Source organism: Dromiciops gliroides, chromosome 2 (assembly GCF_019393635.1).
Source record: "Dromiciops gliroides isolate mDroGli1 chromosome 2, mDroGli1.pri, whole genome shotgun sequence".
Classification (NCBI taxonomy): Eukaryota; Metazoa; Chordata; class Mammalia; order Microbiotheria; family Microbiotheriidae; genus Dromiciops; species Dromiciops gliroides.
This window is the reverse complement of record NC_057862.1, coordinates 473047704-473071182: the sequence shown is the minus strand read 5'-3', so window position 1 is coordinate 473071182 and position 23479 is coordinate 473047704. Positions and strand designations below refer to the sequence as shown.

At 40.7% G+C, this 23479-nt stretch overlaps 1 protein-coding gene across 1 annotated transcript in view; it reads right to left on the bottom strand.

The window, feature by feature from the left end:
* PLB1 (phospholipase B1) overlaps positions 1 to 19088 on the bottom strand; it is a 180606-nt gene extending 161518 nt beyond the window's left edge. The window contains exons 1-8 of the mRNA XM_043980996.1: positions 19055 to 19088; positions 18956 to 19014; positions 15734 to 15771; positions 14610 to 14653; positions 10104 to 10194; positions 9585 to 9636; positions 8277 to 8363; positions 3864 to 3926 (exon numbers count right to left, since the gene is read on the bottom strand). Of these exons, the coding sequence (XP_043836931.1) occupies positions 3864 to 3926; positions 8277 to 8363; positions 9585 to 9636; positions 10104 to 10194; positions 14610 to 14653; positions 15734 to 15771; positions 18956 to 19014; positions 19055 to 19088 (468 nt within the window). The remainder of the gene's footprint in view (positions 1 to 3863; positions 3927 to 8276; positions 8364 to 9584; positions 9637 to 10103; positions 10195 to 14609; positions 14654 to 15733; positions 15772 to 18955; positions 19015 to 19054) is intronic.
* Between the last annotated feature and the right edge of the window lie 4391 nt (positions 19089 to 23479).

The following is a 23479-nucleotide window of genomic DNA, read 5'->3' as shown; positions in this document are numbered from 1 at the left end:
ATAGAGTGATACCTGCAGAATCACAATTATCCTGCTGGAGGAGTCTCCTAACCCTTTGGCCACTGTTGGGTAATGATCTAAGCCCAGTCAGAAACCCCTCAGACCCATGGGCTCCTGTGTGTGCAACATTCATTTGGACAAGACATTTTTATACCTGTGTGCACCAGGTCTCTCTTATTTGTCACATAAGGAAGGATGTTTGGTACCATGCTTGGACATTAGATTCTGTTTAGAGTATATGTTAAATCCACCTATCAGGTTCACAAGGAAGCCCCATACACAAAGTCATCACTGGTCCCCTACTGGTTCCCCTGTGTTTGCACATGCTGCTATCTTAAGATGTAACATGTTGAGGGGGCAGCTAGGTGGTGTAGGAGATAAAGCACCAGCCCAGGATTCAGGAGGACCTGAGTTCAAATCTGGCCTCAGACACTTGACACTTACTAGCTGTGTGACCTTGGATAAGTCACTTAACCCTCATTGCCCTGCCCCCCCCCAAAAAAAAGATGTAACATGTTGGGGTGGGTGGGACAATGAGGCACTGCCATTTTTCTTTACATTATTTTTTTTAGAACCACATATATTTCAATGCAAAAAATTCCATTCACCATAGCCTGTAGGTATTTATTTTATGATAAGTCAATGTGGCATAGATAAGAGGTTATCAAACCTGCTGTCTACAGGCCTCATTGTGGCCTGTAATGCTACCCAGTGAGACCAGAATCAGATTAAGATACAATTGGGAAATATTTGACAAAATAAATAAAAATACAACAGAATAATATAACAGATAATGCTAATATGTGGTTGTGTAAATATGAGGAGTCCACAAGGATCCTTATGTATGATTTAGTGGCCCTATTTCTATTTGAGTTTGATGTCGTTGACATAGAAAATGAAGTGCTAGAGTTAACATCAAGAAGGTTCAAATCCCAATTCTTCTTCTGATGCTTAATAGTTGTGTGACCCTGGGAAAGTCATTTGTTTCCCAATGCTTCAGAAGACTCCTTAGCATTTTCTACACATTACAGATGAGTTGCAACTGCATTGGAAAAGAGTGTTCTCACACCAGGAGCCACTTCTCTGATTAAATCACAGATCCTCTGTATATTCACTATAAATCAAATAACATGGAGTGCAGAGTATTGTGGAAATGGAGTCAGACTGGAAGCCATGATGGCTTTTCTGGACCTGTAAGAACACATTGCCCAGGCCTGGGAAACTGCCAGAGCAGGGAAAACCCTTTCTCCAAAAAAAGCCAATCAAGTGATCCTTTGTCTAAAGACCTTATTTAAGCCACAAATTCCCTAAAAAATTTCCTGAGTGAGATCTCACAGAAGCTCCAAATTGTATCATAAAGCTGAGCTGTCCCATCCTTGGGGGCAGTTCTGACTCAGGGCCATCTCACTTCTATCACTGTGTATGTTTTGGGGCTTCTTTGGAGTATTTTGGGTTTTTTTTTTGAGGCAATCAGGGTTAAGTGACTTGCCCAAGGTCACATAGTAGTAAGCATCTAAGGCCACATTTGAACTCAGGCCCTCCTGACTCCAGGGCTGCTATTCTATCCCTTGCACCACCTAGCTGCTCCTATAACTATGGATTCTTCAACAAAGGCAACCATGACCCATGCTCCCCTATCTCAAATCATGGGAATCCTTTGAACCCAAGACCAAGACACAGGGTGAGCTTAAAGCCTCCAGGGAAGGTACAATTTTTAAAATGGAGACAGGGCAGAGGCAGCTAGGTGGCACAGTGGATAAAGCACCAGCTCTGAATTCAGGAGGACCTGAGTTCAAATCCAACCTCAGACACTTGACACTTACTAGCTGTGTGACCTTAGGCAAGTCACTTAACCCTTATTGCCCTGCAAAAAACAAAAAAAAACCCAAAAATGAAAAACTAAGCAAAAAAAATGGAGACAGGGCAGGGAGGACCAAGTTTTGAATGCTTTATCTCAGATTTGCAATATATCTGTCCAATTCAATGGAGAGAAACATCTACTCTCTCGCTTTGAGTCCATAGCTTCCTCTGAGATGACATCATGTCAGGATGGTGTCTGGAAGCTTTCTCCAGGGAGAGGAGCAGGTCTCAGTCCTTAAAAATACCTTCTTCCCCTGAGGAAACTTCCTTTAGAAGAAATAGTTTCCTCACTGAGAAAAAAACCATATGGATTGGGTGAACAGATAGGAATGGATGTGTATCAAAAGAACAACACAGGACTCACTTACATGATTTAGTATTTAGAGACTCACAGAGAACTTTCCCCACAACATTCTTATGAGGTCTGTAGTACATCATTCCAGTTTTAAAGTTGAGGAAACTGAGGCACAGAGCAGGTCAGCGCCTTCCCCAAGGTCACACAGATAGAAAAATATCAGAGTATTATGAACTTGAACACAGGTACTCGGACTCCAAGGGGAGTGCAGTGGATAGAGTGTTGGGGCTGAAGTTAAGAAGATTTGAGTTTAAATGTTGATGTTGGACACTTGGACAATTATTAGCTGAGTGACCTTGGACAAGTCACTTAACCTCTATCTCAGTTTCCTCAGTTATAATATGGTAATAATCATAGCATTCACCTTCCAAGATTGTTGTGAGGATCAAATGAGATAATATTTGTAAAGTAGTACTGTGCCTGGCACATGAAATATACTTAATAAATGCTTCCTCTCTCCCTTTTCCCCTTCTTTTGATCCTCCCTTCTTTCCCTTCCTTCCTTCCTTCCTTTCCTTCCTTCCTTCCTTCCTTCCTTCCTTCCTTCCTTCCTTCCTTCCTTCCTTCCTTCCTTCCTTCCTTCCTTCCTTCCTTCCTTCCTTCCTTCCTTCCTTCCTTCCTTCCTTCCTTCCTCCCTTCCTCCCTTCCTCCCTTCCTCCCTCCCTTCCTCCCTTCCTTTGACCAATGATTATTCTTGTACACCAGGCTACCTCTTAAGCCTTAGAATAAGGAGGTACAAATTAGTGGCCTCACCATAGGCAACAGAATGTTCCAGAAGAAAACAAAGTATCCTCATCCATCCCTTTCCAGGCTACTTTTACCCCTACCCACATGCCAATATGTGAGTAATCACTGAGAGGATAAGAGGTCACTGGACTCTTGAGTTTTAATCACTCACACAGGTGAGTTTACCACTGGCCATCAGAATTTCATTTCTTGGGGCAGCTAGGTGGCGTAGTGGATAAAGCACCGGCCCTGGAGTCAGGAGTACCTGAGTTCAAATCTGGCCTCAGACACTTAACACTTTCTAGCTGTATGACCCTGGGCAAGTCACTTAACCCCAATTGCCTCACTTTAAAAAACATTAAAAAAAAAAAAGAATTTCATTTCTTATTTTCCCACACAGAAATTTATCTTAGAAACATCCTACCCATAGTGTTTTACATAATATACATGTATAACCTATATCTGATTATTTACCGCCTCAGGGAGTAGGGAAGGGAGGGAAAGAAGGTTAGCAAAACTTTAAATAAAAATGTTGTGGGTTTTTTCAAAGGGAAAAAAAGAGAAATGTCCTGTTCGTAGTCCCAGAGCTTGCCTCCAAGCTCTTATGGTTTACTATTTAACATACTTAAAAGGTTAACTGAGATGGCTTGGATAGGTTTCGATCTTGGGCATGTGATTCAGCCCCCAAAACTCATGCAGTCAGATGCTGCATTAAGAGAGTGACAGCATCCAGAACAAGAGAGGCAATGCCCTAAGAACCAGCATCCCTCACCTCTTTTGAAAAGACAAACTTCTAGTAGATGGTACTTTAGCTGATGGGAGTATGTCCTTGATGCATTGGGCCTTCTCTGTAGATGGGCAAGAGGCTGAGGAGTTACCAGGGTGTTAGAAGTCTGAGAAATAGAAGTGTGAAAAATCCTTACCTCCTGATGCAAATAGTCCAAGATTCTAGTGAGTTCTTGCATGCTGCTGGTCATGTGATCCTCCTACAAGAAAGAAGAGAAAATGCCCTGGAGGAGAAGGCTTCTGCAGAAAGTTTCTTGCTGGAACGGGCTCAGTACTAGCAATTTACTGGACACCTGTCTCCCTCCACTGGCCAAGAGGACAAACCTTGTTAGTCTATACCAGGGCTTCTTAAACTTTTTCCACTTGTGACCCCTTTTTGCCTGAGAAATTTTCACATGAACCGCAGGTATATAGATATATAAAATAGGTATATAATTCATTTACCACCAAATTTTTCACGACCCCCACATTCAATTACATTTACGTATGGGGTCGTGACCCACAGTTTAAGAAGCTTTGGTCTATAACATAGTTCTCCAGCAAAGAGATATCATAGGGGCTAAATCTCCAGGCATCTTCCTGTTTCTGGCTACTTCAAATTTTCCCTCCTCTCTTTTATCTACCAAGACAGGAAAAAAAAAAAAAAACCCAAACAAATGAGATGTTAAGCATCAGAAAAGGAGAAACCAAAAACCAAAACCTGGGTAAGGTACTGTCTGGCCAGCTATGTAGCTGCCCTTCACTGGCATTGGGCAATAGGAATTTTTCTCATGAGGTTTGGTAGATAGCAGGGTGTTTTTTCCATAAAAGTATTTTATTATTTTCCAGTTACATATAAAGATAGTTCGCAACATTGTTTTTATAAGATTTCTGGTTTCAACTTTTTCTCCCTCCTTCCCCTCCCTCCCCCCTTCCCAAGACAGCTAGCAATCCGATATAGGTTATATATATATATATATATATATATATATATATATATATATATATATATATATATATATGTGTGTGTGTGTGTGTGTGTGTGTGTGTGTGTGTGTGTACGTATGTATATGTATACATATATATGTATATACATACAATCACATTAAAAATATTTCTGTATTAGACATGCTGTGCAAGAAGAAAGAGCAAAAAGGAAAAACCTCAAAAAAGAAAAAAAATAGAGATAGTATGGTTCAATCTGCATCCAGACTCCACAGTTCCTTTTTTTTTCTGGATGTGGAGAGCACTTTCCGTCATGAGTCCCCTGGAACTATCTTGGACCATTGTATTGCTGAGAAGAGTCAAGTCTATCACAGTAGATCAACACACAATGTTGTTGATACTGTGTACAATGTTCTCCTGGTTCAGCTCATCTCACTCAGCATCAGTTCATGTAAGTCCTTCCAGGTTTCTCTGAAATATGCCGGGTAGCAGGGTTTTTGCCAGAGGAAATCAATCCTGCAATCTGGCTTGCCAACTCACCTCAAGATGTTCATTCCTTCATTCGATCACCCAACAAGTGTTTATTGAATACCTACTATGTGCCAGGGCCTGTGCTAGACCATGAAGAAAGAATCAAAAATAAAATAGTCTATCCTCAAAGAGCATCTCCCATGAGAATGTAGTCCCTTTGAGGATAAGGAGAAAATTGTGGTTTCCTCTTTGCATTACAAGCGTGCTTAATAAATGCATGGTGTATTGAATAATATTTGTTAGCCCCTCTTCTCTATATTTTTATCAAGATAGAAAAAAGGTCACCAGAGAAAGGGACAGCCTAGGTACCTTTCTTACATTGGCCCCTGTTTTAAAAATGGTAAATAAGATAACTTCAGCCCATAAAACATTTTTTTCCTTCCCTGTTGCTGGGAAAATGAAATCATCTTTCAGAGCCCCTCAAAAGGCATATGAGACTGACACCACAAATGAATAGTCTCCCTTCTTCTGTGGAAAAATCAAACCAACCTCTACCCAATCCAAGCCATTTGCACATTATCTGACTGTCCCCTGAAGCGACAGGGACCAGGCAGGCCGCCAGGGATGCTCAGAAAGAGGGCTGACAGTTTTTTTTATTCCCTTGGGAGACACTAGCAGAGAAGCTAAGACAGCTGACAATCCTCTCGGGTATTGATTCCTCCCAGAGGAGGGCAGTGGGCCAGCTCCCCTCAAAATAAAATTGCCAGGTCTTTCTTATAGGGGAACTAGACCTGTCGCCTCAGCAGGTTTCAGCTGTCTGAAATGAGGGATTCAGGGATGTGTGTTTTTACCTTAGCTTATGGAAATTCATGTTCTCTCTCTCTCTCTCTCTAAACATGGGACCTTTCCTGGCAGCCCCTCCCCTTGTTGAAAACTATGTCTCCTTCTTTCTTTTTCTTTCTCTGTCCTCTGTCTCTACCCCTGTGCTTAACCATTCTATGTTCATACCTTTTATTCTCATTATTTCAATTCAACATCAATGATGTGCCCATGAGAGGCAAGATGCTATGCTAGAGGCCAAATTTCAGTTCAGTCCAACAATAACCTACATTCTGCTGAGTTTTATGACTTAGTAAGTCCCTCTTTGAAGCACAAAATGTTACGATCCCCATTTTAAAAAGAAGGTCACTCAGATCCAGTAACTATAGGAGGTAGGATTCAAACCCAAACCTCCCATTTAGAAATCTAGGACTCTTTCCATCCTACCACCTCTTTCAGAAAAGTCACTAGAGATCACCCAATCCAACATCTGCAGTTGACACAAGAGGAAACCAAAGGATGGAGAAGGCCAGCTAATTAGGAGAAGAGTCAGGATTAGAATTTAGTTTTCTTTTTATATGTAGGATTTCAAGTTGGAAGGAACTTTCAAGATTGTCCAGTCCACCACCTTCATTTTACATAGAAAGAGACAGAAACCTAGAGAAAGCAAGGTCAACCAGCTAAGAGATGTCTGAGCTGAGATTTGAACCCTGATCTCCTGATTCCAAGTCTAGCCCTCTGCTTGTTGAACTTAGCTTTGAGAATACATGGGTCTTATATATAGAGAGGGAAGGAGGCAGATTTGAACTCAGGTTCCTCCTGAATCCAGGGCCAGTGCTTTATCCACTACACCACCCAGCTGCCCCCTTGCTGATCATTTTCAAAACAAACAAGCAAATTTCTCATGTTAGACATATTCCCTGAAGTGCCTAAGTATATAACAAGGAGAAGACACAACCCTTCCCTCAGGAACTATGCACTATTTTTCTTGGCTCTGAATTCCTGCTGCAGGTGAATTAGAAATAATGAGGACAATTTCTAATAAGGATTGGGAAATTTTCAAAAGTAGCAATCCAATAATGTGGAAATGTTTTACATGACTGCTCATGCATGTATAGCTTATATTGAATTGCTTGAGTTCTTGCGGGGAGGGGGGAAGGAAGAGAATTTAGAGCACAAAGTTTTTAAAAAATTGATGTCAAAATTTGTATTTTACATGTAATTTGGGAAAATTAAATTCTAAATATTTTTTTAAAATCCAAAACAACAACGAGTAGCAAGCCAAGAGTCTAACTTATGGCCCAAGTATGTGGTTGAAAGATGGCCGGAGAATGCACTAAGTTTGGAATGTTGGGCTGTGGGGTGCTGGCAATTTAGAGAAGGCAAGTTCGGGTGGAATTCTGCAGTCTTAGAGAAAGCACAACAGCCCAACTGCCCCATGGGTAGGGGATGGGAGAGGGAAACAAGAAAGGAGGTTGGAGGGAACCTAAAGAATATACTTCATCAAAATAGTAAGAGCAAACTTGTTGTTAGATAGTCATGGCATGCTGGCTTTAGAGTTAGGAGACTTGAGTTCCAGACATGGCTCCAACATTGTCACCTTTGGCTTCTTTTAATTCCTTTTTCCTCAACTGTAGAATGAGATTACTAAAGTCCACTATTAAAATTTCAATTGGTTTCTGGGAAGAAAGAACTTTATAAATTGTAAATGTGTAGAAATGAACTATTATTATTTCCTAAACCTTGTTTTATTCTATCAACCTTATATTCCTAGGAAAGCAGGATTATTTTTTTAAAAAGAAGAAATAAATATTTACTGAGTGGGAAGCTGGTATTCATGGGTTCCCATTTTTCCTCTAACACCAATTTTATTTATCCAGATTTTGATTTATTGATCTGTCAGGATGGGAAGGGTACCACAGAGGCTTGGTTTCGCACATAACAGGTGCCTCCAGGGCAGCTAGGTGGTGCAGTGGATAAAGCACCAGCCCTGGATTCAGGAGGACCAGAGTTCAAATCTGGTCTCAGACACTTGACATTTACTAGGCTAATTGACCATGGGCAAGTCACTTAATCCTCATTGCCCCCAAAAATAAATAAATGAATAAATAAATAACAGGTATCTCATAAATATCAAATTGGCCTCCTTCACATTTGAGAGTTCTTTGAGTTCCTTGTTGGGGGAGAAGACTCTAAAATGTCCTTTTATTTATTAAACTTCTCAGGGCTCCTTGAAAACACTAATGATTGGTGTTCCTCCATACCCCATACCCTCATGTGGAACAGCAGATAAAAGCAGGCAAGGTATTTCTCAGACAGCACCACCTCCATTTTACCTGTTGACTGGAGGAACAGGGATGACACTGGTTCTGGGCATTGAAGAAAACATTGATGAGCTTCCAGTCATTATTAAAATCCACTTGCTGAAATAAAAGAGATATCAGAGCAGAGAGAGATAGTAAGGCTTTGTGTTTAAACCAGAGCCATAACTCAGACAGGACAATACGGATTTGACCCAAGGCACCAAAATTTAGAGGATATCGGTAGAATTTGTACTTCTTCAACAGTATAGAAAAAACTAAGCTTAGTATTGAGCAAGCAAGAATACGCTTAATCAAACTAGAAAGTTACCAGTTGGCTTCCTCTCCCCAGTTGACTACACCCAGGTAAGTTCTGGCCCAGCCACAATGAGCTCCTGCTCCCTAGGAGGTAGTTTCTCTAGCAGTGAACTTGAAGTATTTCAGAATCTCTCTTCTTTTGTACCCTAACCTGCTCAATTGAATTTACCTTTAAAGGGTTGACTTAAGGATTTCTTTCACGGTGTTTACTTCAGGCACCAAAAGTATTAGCCACAGCTCTGATAACAAGTCCCTTCTTTCCTTTCCACTTCAATCCCAGACAGCAGTCTTTGGAAATATCTATGAGGCTGATTCAAGTCACTCAGATAAAAGTCCTCGTGGTACTACCTTCATTTTCAGGCAAAATGGGTCTAACATTTGTTTCCATGTGGAGTGGCACCCACATTTGTGATCTTAGCCTCTGTTTCAGCTGGTTTTGCCACATCTTCAAATTTAGATTTTGTGACTTATTTCAAGCTACTCAGTGAGAACTTAGGTACAATTTTCCCCTGGGTTCAGGCTCTCAGGCTCTGGACTAGGAGGTCCAAGTTAGCTCAAACATGGCAGCCTATAATGAGACCTGATTTTCTACCTTGCCATTATCAATCTAATTTATAGAGGCTACAAGACATTTCAGCAGAAGGTTTACAGCAGTGAATTATCAAGGCAATAAATATTAGAGATGATGACCTATGCATCCACTGGCTAATGTTACAAAAGCTTTCTTCCCAAAGTACTGTCTAATTATTAAGACCTACTACCTGAAGGGACAATGAGAAGGCCAGTAATCCCCCTAATTTTAGTCAGGGCCATACATGAACCATCCTAGATATAAAAACTCTGGAGGGTAACCATACAAAGATGATCTTAAAGCTCTAAAGATAAAACAAAGAATTGTGGGAAAGTCAGAATGGTCCACCCTGGGTAGCAGAGGGTAACTACAATAACCTGTTCCCTTCTCAGTTGGGCCTGACTGCTTCGCAGTAGCCAAAGGGGCTTCTGAAAGTGGATTTGATAGCTTCTTACCTCATTCTTTTTCATGTGTTGTACCAGTTCTCTGGCCTGGACCCTCAGGTCTCTAGGAAGCAAGAGGAAAGAGAGGGTGGCGAATAAAAAAGAAAGGAAGATGAGGGAAAGAAAGATCATTAAGTGGGTACATCTCTTTAATTCAATAAATATTGTTCTAAGGTTATGAAAATGTAAAGGATGGGACTGGGAAGGACATTGATGAAGGAACTAGAAGCTTCTACCCCTACCTAGCTGAGGGTAATATCAGTGACTGAGCCTACTTTGTTTCTTTACTTGATTTCCAAAGGTCAGCATGTTGACCTCATTAGAGAAAATGGCCATATTTATCATACAGAAATCAGCACAAGAAAGTCATTTCAGCTCTGAATTAATGCTGGTCTCTATTTTAAGACCATTTGGTTAATCCAGCTTGAGTCCCAAGAGGATGCCCTCATCTTACAGTCCTTAGTGGGCAGCTTCAGGTTTCCAAGGCAACAGAGGGTAGAGGCCAATGAAAAAAATAGCAAAAGAACTCACTCATTTCCGACTCTTGGTGAAGCATCCTCATCAGTTGGGCATGAAAGTGGCAAGACAGATGGATTGAACCTCTTGATAAAATCTGAAAGAACTAATTATCAAGCTGCTTTTAGGTCAGAGATGTGCGAGGATAGTACTAACTATCATTTATGGAATCATTGATAATAGAATATCAAATTTGGAAAGGATTTCAAGGGTCTTCTAAAGTAGCTTGGTAGTACAGTGGACAGAGCACAGGCCTGAAGTTAAGGGGACATCTTCCTGAGTTAAAATCTGGCCTCAGACACTTACTAGCTATGTGACCTAGGTAAGTTACTTAATGTCTGTTTGCTTCAGTTTTCTTATTTGTAAAATGAAGTTAATAGTAGTAACACCTACCTCCCAGGATTGTTGTAAGGATCAAATGAGAAAAAAATTATAAAAGTACTTAGTACACAGTGCCTAACACATAGCAAGTGCCATATAAACATTAGTAAGTAGTAGTAGTAGTAGTAGTAGTAGTAGTAGTAATAATAGTTGTTGTTGTTGTTGTTGTTTAGCAGCAGTAGAAATAGTAGTAGTACAACTCACACCTGAACAGGAATCTTCTCTAAAATACAGCCAGCAACATTCTACTTTTACTTGAAGACCTCTAGTGATAGAGAACTCACTACCTCTTGAGACAGCCCATTCCACTTGGAGACAGCTCTCAATGTTAGGAAACTTTTCTTAAGATTAATCTGAACTCTATCTCTCTATAATTTCCATTCATTTCTTCCAGTTCTACTTTCTGAGGCCAAGAGAAACAAGTCTAATCCTTTTTTCATATAACAGTCCTTCAAATATGCAAAGACAAGTATAATGTTCCATCCCCTTGCCTGCCCAATTGTTTTCTTCTCTAGGCTAAACACCTCCAGTCTCTTCTTCCAATCTTCGTAAGACATGGCTTTGAATTTCTTAATACTCTTAGGCTATAGCCCCTCTAAAGCAGAAGGCTGGAATTCCTGTCTACTTTCTTGGATTCAGAAAGTCTATCCTTCACTCCCTGGCCCTCTGCTGGGGGCGGGGGTAGCAGTGGTCTCTTGAAGAGGAAAAAAATATCAGTGCTAGACATAGTGCCCATCTCTAGGAGTAGAACCTGTTATTCCTCAGCTCTTCCCTCCCTCCCTCTAGAGAGTGACAGAGAGGAGAGTTGCAGGGAGTACACACACATAGAGAACATGACCGGGTGCTGATTGTGCCAGAGGATGGCTAAAAATAATACTTTCAGAAATAGTAAGCTACATCTTGCTCCCAGGAGAAATGGAGGCAAAGCTTTCAAGGAGCTAAAGAGAGAGAACAACACCTCCACAATCCCTATCTCTTCTGTTATTTTCTTTTTCTTCTTGTCCCTGTCCAGTTACACCCAAGGTACTTAAAAGGGAATTGTGTAGAAGGGGATTTTAAAGGTCACTTAAATTTCTTTCCCTATTAGTATTCAGAACTGTATTAAGCTCATCCAGACTAGGTCACAGACTAGGGAGAAAAACTCAGGGCTGGAAATCAGGAAACCATTCTATTTTAATCTTTCTTCTGTGCATTAACACTAAATCCACATTCTTGGGCAAGTTGCTTAACCCTTTTTTTGCTTTATCATTATAGCAATCATGAATCTGATTCTCTAACCTATAAATGAGATTCCAAATACTTTGAGCACAGTGAAGGCAGGAGTCCTGGCTGGAAGATGGTATAATACACATTCTCTCTCTCTCCCTCTCTCTCTCTCTCTCTCTCTCTCTCTCTCTCTCTCTCTCTATATATATATATATATATATATATATATATATGCAAATAAAAATAAAATATATTTATGTGATGTGTATACAGGTATAGAGATACATATAGAGTGTGTATGCATATAATGTGTGTTCATGCATATACATGTGTGCATGCATGTATACATCTACATGTGTGTACATATATGCACAGTATACAAAGTATACCAAGAATACAAAAGAATAGTCACATTAGAGAGAAAGACATGCATTTGAGTGTGTGTGCGTGTGTGTTTCTCTCCTCTATGTTTATGGTACTATATCCTTTGGAGCAGGAAGAAGGAATCAACATTTTTACTTCAGGTTCACGCCATGCAACCAAAAGAGATTATCTATAAATAGGAAAGTTCTTGAAAGAAAGATGTTTTGTAAAGGAAAGGTATGTATGGGCATTATTTTCCTGACTTATAATCAACTTGTTGTTCACTATGACCCATTGGTCTTTTTCATATGGATTTGAACAATCAGTTTATCTGTACAATTCGTAGGTATACTACTTTGTACTTCTCCCCACTTGGCCTTTATTCTGCTGATTTCCTGGTTCTTCTGGCTTGCTTAGGGCTTTTGGAATCCTCATCTTAGCTTCCCAAACAGGAATCAGTTCTTCCAGTTTGGTGTGGTCAAGTATTCTTCCATCAGACAGGTTTTTAATTGACTCTTTCTCCTTTGAAGGACCCAGCCTTCCACTGTCCCTAGTCAATGTTGCCTCTTATCCAGGAAATATGGAATATTATAGCTAAAAGGGATGGACCCTATGGATCATCTGGTTTGACACTCTTATTTTACAGATGAGGAAACTGAGGGTCAGAGAGGCTAAATGATTTCCTTATGGACATGCAAGTAGGAAGTGACTATTGAATGGCCCAGCCCCAATCCCTCACTTTTCAGCTAAAAAAAGGAAGATGGCACTCGACATATGCAAAGCTATTTTTTATGCATAAGGTATCAAAAGACAAAGTAAAGAAATATTCTTCAAAAATCATGCAAATTAGGGCCTCTGCCTTTGCAGCTGTATGACAAAAATACCTCTCAATGCAGCTTCAGTCCCTCCCTCCCCCTTCTGCCCCTGGGCCTGTATAAAAGTGTGGAGTCTAGAAAGTTTGTAGGCCTCTTCCCAGCCTCTTTCTATTTTTTGAGGGGGGGGCAGGGCAATGAGGGTTAAGTGACTTGCCCAAGATTACACAGCTAGTAAGTGTCAAATGTCTGAGGCTGGATTTGAACTCAGGTCCTCCTGAATCCAGGGCCAGTGCTTTATCCATTGCTCCACCTAACTGCCCCCCAATCTCACCCCCACCCCCACTCCAGCCTCTGTCTAGGAGAGAGCTTCCCCTTTCTAGGTGACCTATGCCCATCCTCCAACATCTCTAGCTAACTTCAATCCCTCCCCCCACTGACAATGAGAATATTTATAAAGCACCTAGCACTGCAGCTGATACATAGTAGGTACTTAATATATGTTTGTGTTAATTAATTGCTAGTCAACTACGTATACTGTAAGATTTTGAGGATAAGGACATTTCTTTAGATTCTTTCTCCTTGTGCCATATTGAATTTTAATAGAGGGATGATCAGATTTGGCTGCTGGCTTAGGAGAAAAGACATTTAATTGCTCCTCTGGGAAACTGGGTTTGAATCCCAGCTCTAGCCCTTACTACCTATGTGACCTAAGGTAAGTAATTCCAACTCTGTGAGCCTCAGTTTTCTCCTCTGTAAAATGAGGGGGACTGGCTTAGATCATGACTAAGGCCCCTTTCCAGCTCAAAATTCCATGATTATATCATGAGAGACAATGTGGCATAGTGAACAAAGGACTGGACTTGGAGTCAGTGAAGAGATTTGAAAGGAAAATCTATTTCAGGTAGAGGCAGCTGATGGTACTGAGCCTGGAGTCAGAAAGACCTAAGTTCAAATCCAACCTCAGTTCCTAGCTGGGTGAGCCCAGGCAAGTCACTTAATTTCTTTGCCTCAGTTTCTTCATCTGTAAATGAGGATAATAGCACAAACTTCCTGGTATTATTGTAAAAATATATGTAAAGTATTTTGCAAACTTTAAAACTATATATAAAGATGAAAATTTTTAAAATTTAAACACTATATATAAATGCTAGTTATTCTTATTGTTATTGTTGTGATCATGGGTCAGACACAACTTCTCAGTTTCAATTCTTTCATCTGTAAAATGGGGATAATATGATGTTCCTACCACCTCCCTCAGGGCAGCTAAGTGGTGAAATGGACAGAGCTCCTTCAAATCCTACCTCAGACACTTATCAGCTGTGTGACCCTGGGCATGTCACTTACCCCTGGTAGCCTCAGTTCCCACATCCATAAAAATGAGCTGGAGAAGGAAATGACAAACCACTCTAGCATCTTTGCCAAGAAAAGGCCAAATGGAGTAATGAGCTGGACACAACTGAAATGACTCAACAACCCTGACTTTCTCACAGTGTTATTCTGGAAAGAGAGCCTTAACTCACTATATATGTGAATTATTATTTAGTCCCTTCACCTTTCTGGGACTCAGTTTCTTCATCTGTTAAAAGAGGTGGTTGAACTAGATGATCCCTAAGGCCTACTTCAGCTCTGACACTCTATAGTACCTGGCAAATAGGAAGCACTTAATTTTTTGTTGATTGACTGATTGATTGATTTATTGATTTATTGATTGGGAAGGAAAGATTGTTAGGACTCTATGGGACTAGAGAGACCTTACCTGTCACTATTTGCGTGCATTCCTGCATTTGGTTTCTCTCAGTCCTGCAAAAAGAAATAAAGATGGAATTATCTTATTTGATGTAATTAGTATCTGCAATCCAATATAGTCAGGTTCTTGCTTCATTTTATATTTTAAAGCATTTCTGGATTCAACCCCAGCCCAGAATAGTAGGTTCCAGGTTTATCCTTTAACACTAAAGACTGGCCAGCATATGCTTGGAGTCAGAGAACTAGCCCTACTCTCCAAGTAAGGTATTAAGAGGACATTTGTTTGGCTTTTAGTGATGACTTGGATAAAATCATAGATAACATCTTCATCAAATTTGTAGATGATGTGATAAGTAACACACTGGATGATGGGGTCAAGATATAAAGATCTTGACAGGTTGGGAAATTGGGTTAAAGACAATAAGATGAAATTTAATAGCGATAAATGTAAAGTATTCCATTTGGGTTAAAGAAATTGACTTCGTAAGCATAAGATGGAGGAGACGTGTTTAGACAACAACTTTAAAAATCTGGGGTTTTCGTGGACTACAAGCTCAATATGAGGCAACAGTCTGGTAAAACAATGCTGTCTTAGGTTGCATTAAGAGAGGCATGGCTTCCACTAATAAGGAGGTGAGAGTTCTCCTGATCTTTGCCCTAATCAGACCACACAGTGTACTGAAGTGTATCTGAAGGGCCTTATATGCAAGGATAAGACTTCTTGTGTTGGTCCCCAGAGGTAAGAGCTAGGAGGGATAAATAGAAACTACAAAGAAGCAAATTTAGACTTGTCAGGAAAAAAAATTCTAACTAGAGCTGTCCTGAAATGGACTGAGATGGCTTGGGAGGTAGTGGGTTCTCCCTCCCTGGAGGTCTGACCATTTGCCAGATATGTAGATAGTGGGGATTCTTGTTCAGACATGAGCTGTACGGGCTGACCTTTGAGTTTCCTTCTGACTTTGGAATTCTATGATTCTGTTCATTTTCTAGATCCAACCCCATGCATCACTTCTCTGACCCCAAACCAGCCTGCTGATAATGCCTCTAATATAGCACAAGGCCTATGCCATCATGGGTGTCAATAGCAATCACCACACAATTGTCACAGATATGCCAACAACAATTCCCAGTTACCATTTTTGCTGTTTCGGGATCATCCTTGCATCTGGGGTCTGGAAAAGACACAGGAGATGAATTATCCCATCAAAGAATTGCAGCAGTCAAATAGAGGCAAATTCTAAGCCTCAAGCCCTCACTGAATTCCACTAATTTCCTGAAGGAAGGGGAATAACCCCTAGGATTCAGGAAAGGGTCCATGATGCCCTGTGCTCGGGAGGAAGGGAGGACTTTGCCACCTGCCTCAGTTTACAAACACCTATGTGAAGTTGTGGAAAGAATAATAGACTGAAAATAAGGAGGCCAGGGTTCTGATCCTTGTTTTGCCACTGCTAATTAGCTGTGTAACCTTGGATGGATCAGTCCCTTCGCCTTCCTGGGCCTCACTTTACCAAAGCTGTCTCAAACTATCAGTTAACAAGGGTTCATTGTTAACTCTGCTCTTAATTCAGGTGTGTTAGAGAGGGGATTGTTGTCATCGTCATCGTCGTCATCGTTGTTCAAGTACAGATGGGACAAGAAAACAACCTCTGAGGTCCTCTTTGTATCCTCAGTACTTATGAAGCTCTGTGCCTAATACATAGTAGGTGCTTAATAAATTCTTATTGACGGACTGACTCATATTAGCATCACAGTAAAGAAGTTTTAAATTAAAAAAGAAAAATTGGTGCTAGGACTCTAGTTTCCTCTTTTTAAAAAAATCATACTAAAAAAAATCATACTGGGGCAGCTAGGTGGAACAGTGGATAAAACACTGGCCCTGGATTCAGGAGGACCTGAGTTCAAATCCTGCCTCAGACACCTGACACTAGCTGTGTGACCCTAGATAAGTCATTTAACCCTCATTGACCTGAAAAAAAATCATACTTTTTCACAGCTTGATTTCTTTAGAGTGAGGCCCAAAGTCTCAGGCCTCAGGTCTGACCAGAGCTGGTGATGACTCCAGATGAGCATGAAGGTCCCTGCCTGAGTCCTCCTCTCAGGGCCCAATGGAGGCTTGGGCTTCAGATGGGAACCCAAAGGCTTAAGGTGAACTTCCGTTCCCCATTAAGAATTCCAGCTCTGGATTATCTGAGAGAGTCACTGGGGAACTAGCTTTTCTGCTCAGTGGAGATGACAGCCCCCAGGCTCAAACACGGAGGATGGGGGACTGATTGACAAGAGCTGTCAGCTTAGCCCCATTCAAGAACAGCAAGGGAGAGAAAAATGCTTCCCTTCCCTTCCCGAGACCTGGTAGGGGTAGGGGTGGTGAGAGGAACTTACTATACTGGTTTAAGTAGAGTGGATTGTGTTTTGGAAGACTATCTTTCCTGTCTGAAGTCACTCTGACATGGTGGAAAAATACATAGCCACAACCTAGTAGCAATTCCTGGGCTCTGAAATTTAACTAGTATTATTCACAAAAGACTTCAGAAAATTGAATCTTTTACAAAGGCCCTTTTCCCTGAATTATTTCAAACTCTATTTTTGCATCTTTTCTAGTAACAATTCCCACCTTTTCCATCCTCCACAACCCCACACAGCCTAAAAACACTTGCATATATATATATATGTATGTTTGTATGTATACATATATTTATAAACTTCCAGTATTCATTCTCATTATAGATGTATATATGTGTGTATATACAGATACATATATTTATAAACTTCCAGTGTTCACTCATTCTCTCTCATATATATATATATATATATATATATATATATATATATATACACACATATACATACACACATGTGTGATGTGTGATGTGTGGTGTGTGTATGTATACAACACATACATAGATTCCATTCCTTAGCATAAAGTAGGAGTTGAGAAGCTGTCAGCTTTTATTCTAGTCAATGGGGATTTTCTAAAATTGCCTGTTGGCCATCCCTTTCCCATAGTTTGGGATTTGGTAGAAAGAACACTGGGTTTGGAGTGAGAGGACCTGAGTTCAAATCCCTGCCCTACCATTGACTACTTCTGTGACTTTGGATGCCTGGTAAAGGTAAGTCATTTGTGTGACTTTGGGTGTCTGGTAAGATGAAGTCATTTCTTCTCTCTAGGCCTCAGTTTTCTTATCTGTAAAATGAAAGGGTTTGACTAGATGACTTCTAAGGTCCTTTGTAGTTCTAAATCTATGATCCTATAAATCCTGTCATTTACTATCTATGTGACCTTGAGTAGGTCACATTCTCTCTCTCTTGGATTCAGTTTCTTTTCCTATAAAAAGGGGGTCTAGATTTCCATGGTCTCTTCCAGCTCTAATATTTTATGATTCTGCAATTGATATTCAGGAGCTTATGCATTTTCCTATCCATTTGGCCCCCAAACCAACTTGATAAGTACAAAATGGGGGAGACCTGCTTGGGAAACAGAAGTTGGGTGGGGGTGGGGTGGTGCATGCCTATGATCCCTGCTACTGGGGATATGGAGGCTGCAGTGACTGAGCTCAGGAGCTCTGAGCTTCTTTAATGCTAAAGCCAATCCAATGTTCATCTGCAGTCAGTCTAGCATCAATAAATACCATGACAATGTGGAGCAGGAACCATTAGGCTACCCTAAGGAAGGGCAGACGTGGGGCAAGTCAAAGCTTTTGGGCTGCTCAATGGTGTGACCAAGCCAGTGAATAGTCACTGAATTTCTAGGCTGGGCTAAACAGGGAGATTCAGTCTCCAGGAAAAAAAAATCCAAGGGTTTAAACAGACAGTGGGGTTGGTATAAGTCAATAGTGAAACACAAGGGCTCCAAACCCTATTGGCTTTTTAGAATACATCAGCAAGCATAATTTCTGGAACTGTGGATGTGACTGTCCCCCTGCACCAGATCTGCCCTAGTCAGTCCATGGAATTAGCATTTTATTCAGTTCTGGACACCATATTTTAGGAAGAATATTGACAAAGTGGAGCAAATTCAGAGGGGAAACAACCAGGACAATGAGGAGACTACAGGTTTATCTAGACTGTAGACTTAACTTGATCAAAGGAACTGGAGAGGTTTCCTTTTATTTACATAGACACATTAATTATTCTCCCCTCTTATGGTCACAGATTTAGAACTGGAAGGGACCTTATAGGTCATCATGTCTTCAATTTACAGATAAGGAAAATGTGACCCAGAGGGATTAAGCAAATTACCCATGGTCACATAGCTACTGTCTGGATTGAGATCTGAACCCCACATGTTACCAACTCTAAGGCATGATTATAACCCATTCTAAATCTCCATTCCTTCCTCAAGCCGCTACAAGTACTTACAGTTTTCAGGTTCCCAATGGCCCCGATGACTTTGATGTCTGAGATTCTCAGAGCATGAACTGTGAAGACAAGAATCCCATTTAAGAAGGGTAAACTCACCTTCCCAGGCAGAATCCATGTGGAAAAACCCCATGCTCACAAGAAGTGAGGTTTAGGATTAGACTGAGACTCCCCTCAGCAAGCATTTACTCTTCCTCCCACAAAAGGGGAGGCCCTTCAAAACTGCCTGTGGAGAGTGGTTTCTCCTGCTGACATCAGCAGCACACGTCACTCAGGGCAGGCCAGGTGTGGCTCATCCCAATTGGTCTGCCAAATTCCAATAATCTTACCACAAAACTAAAGTTATCTTGTCACAGCCTAGTCAGGAAGAAGGCAGCATGGTATGGTGAAAAGATCACTAAATTTGGAATGCTGGGATCAGAGTCTGAATTCCAGCTTTGCCCCTCACAAAGTATATGACTTTGAGTGAGTTATATCATTTCTCAGTCTCTTCCGGAGTGACTTTTTTCTTCCAGTGTGAGCAGCAGCAGCAGACAAGTCCTTCAGGTCCTGGCTACAAGTTGGTTTTCCATTGAAGCTTCAGACCCCAGGTGGTAAGTTAACATATGAGCCCTGCTCTTTTGAATTAGCTGAACTGGAAGCAAGTTTGGGGATTGTATAGACTTAGGTTAGAGTTAGAAGGATTAACCATATTTCTTTTTCCCTATTCCCTTGTTTTTGATTTTATTAATTTCACCTTTGCTGTTTATTTCATTCCCATTAATAAAACCTGATTCATTTGTGGAAAAGAGTCTGTTAGGCTCCTTTCTTATTGGCCTGGGAGAAACATCTAAAAAGGCAGTTCGGAGGGAAGGGAGCTTTGGACCTAGAGATCCCTCATTATTTCTGGGACCCCAGTATTAAGGTGAGCCACTCAATTAACTCTCCATATATTAAATTTGGCCCTTACAGCTTGCAGACTGCCTATGAGTAGACAGTATATTAAAAATGAGGTGTTCCCATGCAAAGTTCTGTATGCAAATAAAACACAGCTCCAACTTTTGTATGATTAAGTCACTATTATTTTCAAAAAGTGAATCTTAATGAGGACCACTACATAGACCATGGGTCATGTTACTGGAGATAAAAAGGCAAACCTTAAAAAGAAGCCACTTGATCCCCAAGAAATTTGCCTTACTAGATTCAAGTCATCATATAACTACACAATAATAACATGGAAATTCTCAATTAATTATTGAAAGAGAACCAATGCATTCATTAAACAAGTTTTTGTGAAGCAGCTCCCATCCCCTCAATATAAAGTGACCAAGGGAGAAGACCCAGGTGAAAAACTTGTTGCCATCATATTGTGTGTGTTTATAACCCTTGCAATAGAATGTAAGCTCCTTGAGAGCAGGGACTGGTTCATTTTTTAAAGTCCCCCCCTACCCCCCCCCACTCCTGGCAAGTAGGCACTTAAGAGATGTGAGTTGAATTGAATTGAAATGAGAGATCTGGAAAACAGCAGATTCATGATGAAAAACTCCTAAAGACATTGCTTCTTGAAAGGGATGGAGAAGGCAGGCCACTCAACTACCTCTCTTTTTAAACCCTGGTAGAAGAGAGGCAAAAGCCAATCTCTAGAACTGTGTAGTCTGAGGAAACCCCCATTTTCATAATACTACTAAAACATTTTATTTAATTCCTAATATGGCATATATCAATAGATATAATCCACATAAATAAAAAGCTCTTAGGAGGTTCTCAATATTTTTTTTTGCAGGGCAATGGGGGTTAAGTGACTTGCCCAGGGTCACACAGCTGGTAAGGGTCAAGTGTCTGAGGCCGGATTTGAACTCAGGTACTCCTGAATCCAGGGCCGGTGCTTTATCCACTGCGCCACCTAGCAGCCCCTGGTTCTCAATAATTTTTAAGAGTATAAAGAGAAAAAATATAAAGAGAAAAAAAGGAGTATAAAGAGGTCAAGACCAAAAGGTTTAAGGAACCACTGGTATAGAACACAGTGAATGATCACAAAGATCTCAGTAATTGTCAATTCATAGGAAAGAAAGCTAGATAACATTTCTCATCCAGGCCAAAAGCTAGAGGGTTCATACTGGTTCATTTCTTTCAATGGTAGTTTTGGCTAACTGCCTTGATGGCTGTTCTTTGTCCTTCATTTTCTAAGAGGATCAATGACATCACAATGTTGGGTTAAAGTAGTAAAAGATGGGTGACATTTTGACTTGAGCATGAATTGGATTTAAGTGAGGCAGAGTTGTACAAAGTTGTCAGCCTCACTCTCTCTTCCAGAGTCACCCAAGTCCAGTGGCAAGACAAAAGTCAAGATGACTGGCAATGACCCAGGATGCAGGAGATGACCTTTGTATCTTCAATGTCTTACTAAGCTCTACAGCCATTGGAATAAATTGTTTTTATCCACCCATTCCACTAGGAGAAGTCTTTACATGCTTGGGGTAAACATGCCCCTAACTCACCAACAGATTTGAGGCCTGTTGGTTACCCTCAATGCTCATTTAGCCTTGGTTAAATACTTTGTATGAAGATAATAAATAGTAGGGATGAATGGGCTGATCTGTTAGCAACATTCAAGAAAGTAAGAGGCTAGATTTGCTATTGGCCAAATCAATGAAATACCAATGAAAAATCAACAACCCAGCTATAGCCTTCAAGCACCAACCTGACTCTGATGGAGGGTTGGATGCTGTCTCCTCTGTTCTGCAGGGAAATGGAAAATTCTTCAGGACCTGTAATGAGAGGAACATCAGAAATAGTGAGGGTACTGTGTGGAAATCACGTACAAAGATATCCAAAGAAACAACCACATTATCTTCTCTAGATGCTATAGCTGCCTACTGTGTAGATCTGCTCACATACTGGGAGAGAATATATACCCACAGACTTGCCAGTGGTGCTCAGGGCACCACCCTGGGGGACAGTATGTGGGGCAGGAGAAAGAAGATCAAATCTAGAATACTGTATTCATTGGGCTTAACTTCTAAGAGGGGAAGTTATGTGAGCAATTTCCTTCTGCTATTGGATGAACCCTGGGGACTCAAGGGCCAATGTAGCTATAGCCTATGGGTACAATTTTTCTCCCTTGAAGGCTGGGCAAGTACAGTTGAAGAGGCAAGAAGAGCATTTGAGAACTCACAATGATGAATTCATTTTTAGGTGGCCTAGTGGACAGAGGGCTACATTTAGAATCAGGAAAACCTGAGTTCAAATCGTGTTTCAGACTCTTACTAGGTGTGTAACTCTGGGAAAGTCACTCAACTTTTCTCCACCTTACTATCCTTACCTATAAAATGGGGATAATAGAAGCACCTACCTCCCAAGGCTATCGTGAGGGACAAATGAAACCCTCTATGTGTAGCACTTAGAGAGCTATATAAGTGTTATTGTTATTTTTACCAAGTTTTTGCAACATTGTTAGTGCCTTGTCTCTCCCTTAGTACCAAGTATTAATTTTGTATTTATTGATCTCTGATCATATTGTCAGAATGTAAACTCTCTGAGGGTAGGAGCTGCTTTGCTTTATCTTTGAATCCCTAGCACCTAAAAATGGAGAGTCTGGCATGTGGTAGGCTTTTAATAAATACGTGTTGACTGTATTAATGGATGGATGAATGTTATGTTATATTCCCCAATAAAATATAATGCCCCTGGGGGAAGATATTGGGTTTGTTGTTGTTGTTGTTTTTGGCCTCTCTATCCCTAGTACCTAGCACAGTATCTGATGTTTTGGAGGCACTTAATAAATGCTTGTTGTTTTTGCTGTTGTTTCGAGTAATTTCTGATGCTGTTTCAATAGCAGTAGGTCCCTTCTAGGTGGAGGAACTATTTTGAGGAGAAGAAAATTATTTATTTTTCCATCAACACTAAAAGGGGCCCGGGGGCAGTCCATTATCAGGAAAATATACAAATAGCTGAAATTCTTGGATGAACATGCTTTGGAGTAGATCTCTGTCCAATTGCTGATTACACAGAGAGATAGAACTCATAGTTCAGGTACCTGCCTTGGGGGTGTTCTGGAAGACTAAACCAGATGGATATGGGTTTATTTCAAGATTCAATTTACCTCAAGATTCAAAGAGATACCAGAACTATTCACTAATCCTTTTTGGATACTCTTGGGAGTTGCCCCTTCAAAGAGAAGGTATGAAGAAGGGTAAGTTCCAAGTGACAAAAATTGTACAGCCATCACAAGGTCAGTGGCCTGAATGTCCTCACAGGAAACAAATTATTGAAACCTAATAATCTTTATTGAAGCAGGAAGAAGAATATTGATTTGAAGCAAGACTTGGTTCTAGCCATCTATACCCTGCAAGGTCCTCACCTCTGTCCATGTCTCTTCTTCCCAGGGGTTGTTTCCTAGAGCAGCCTGGGTTGTGGTCACTGGAAGAAAAAAATAACAGTATCAACTTTATAATAGAAATTAGCAGGCTCTTCCATCACATAGCCTCTGCTCTCTCAGCTTGGCGTCTTCAGTGTCCTTGACCCATTAGCACATTCATTCTGTGA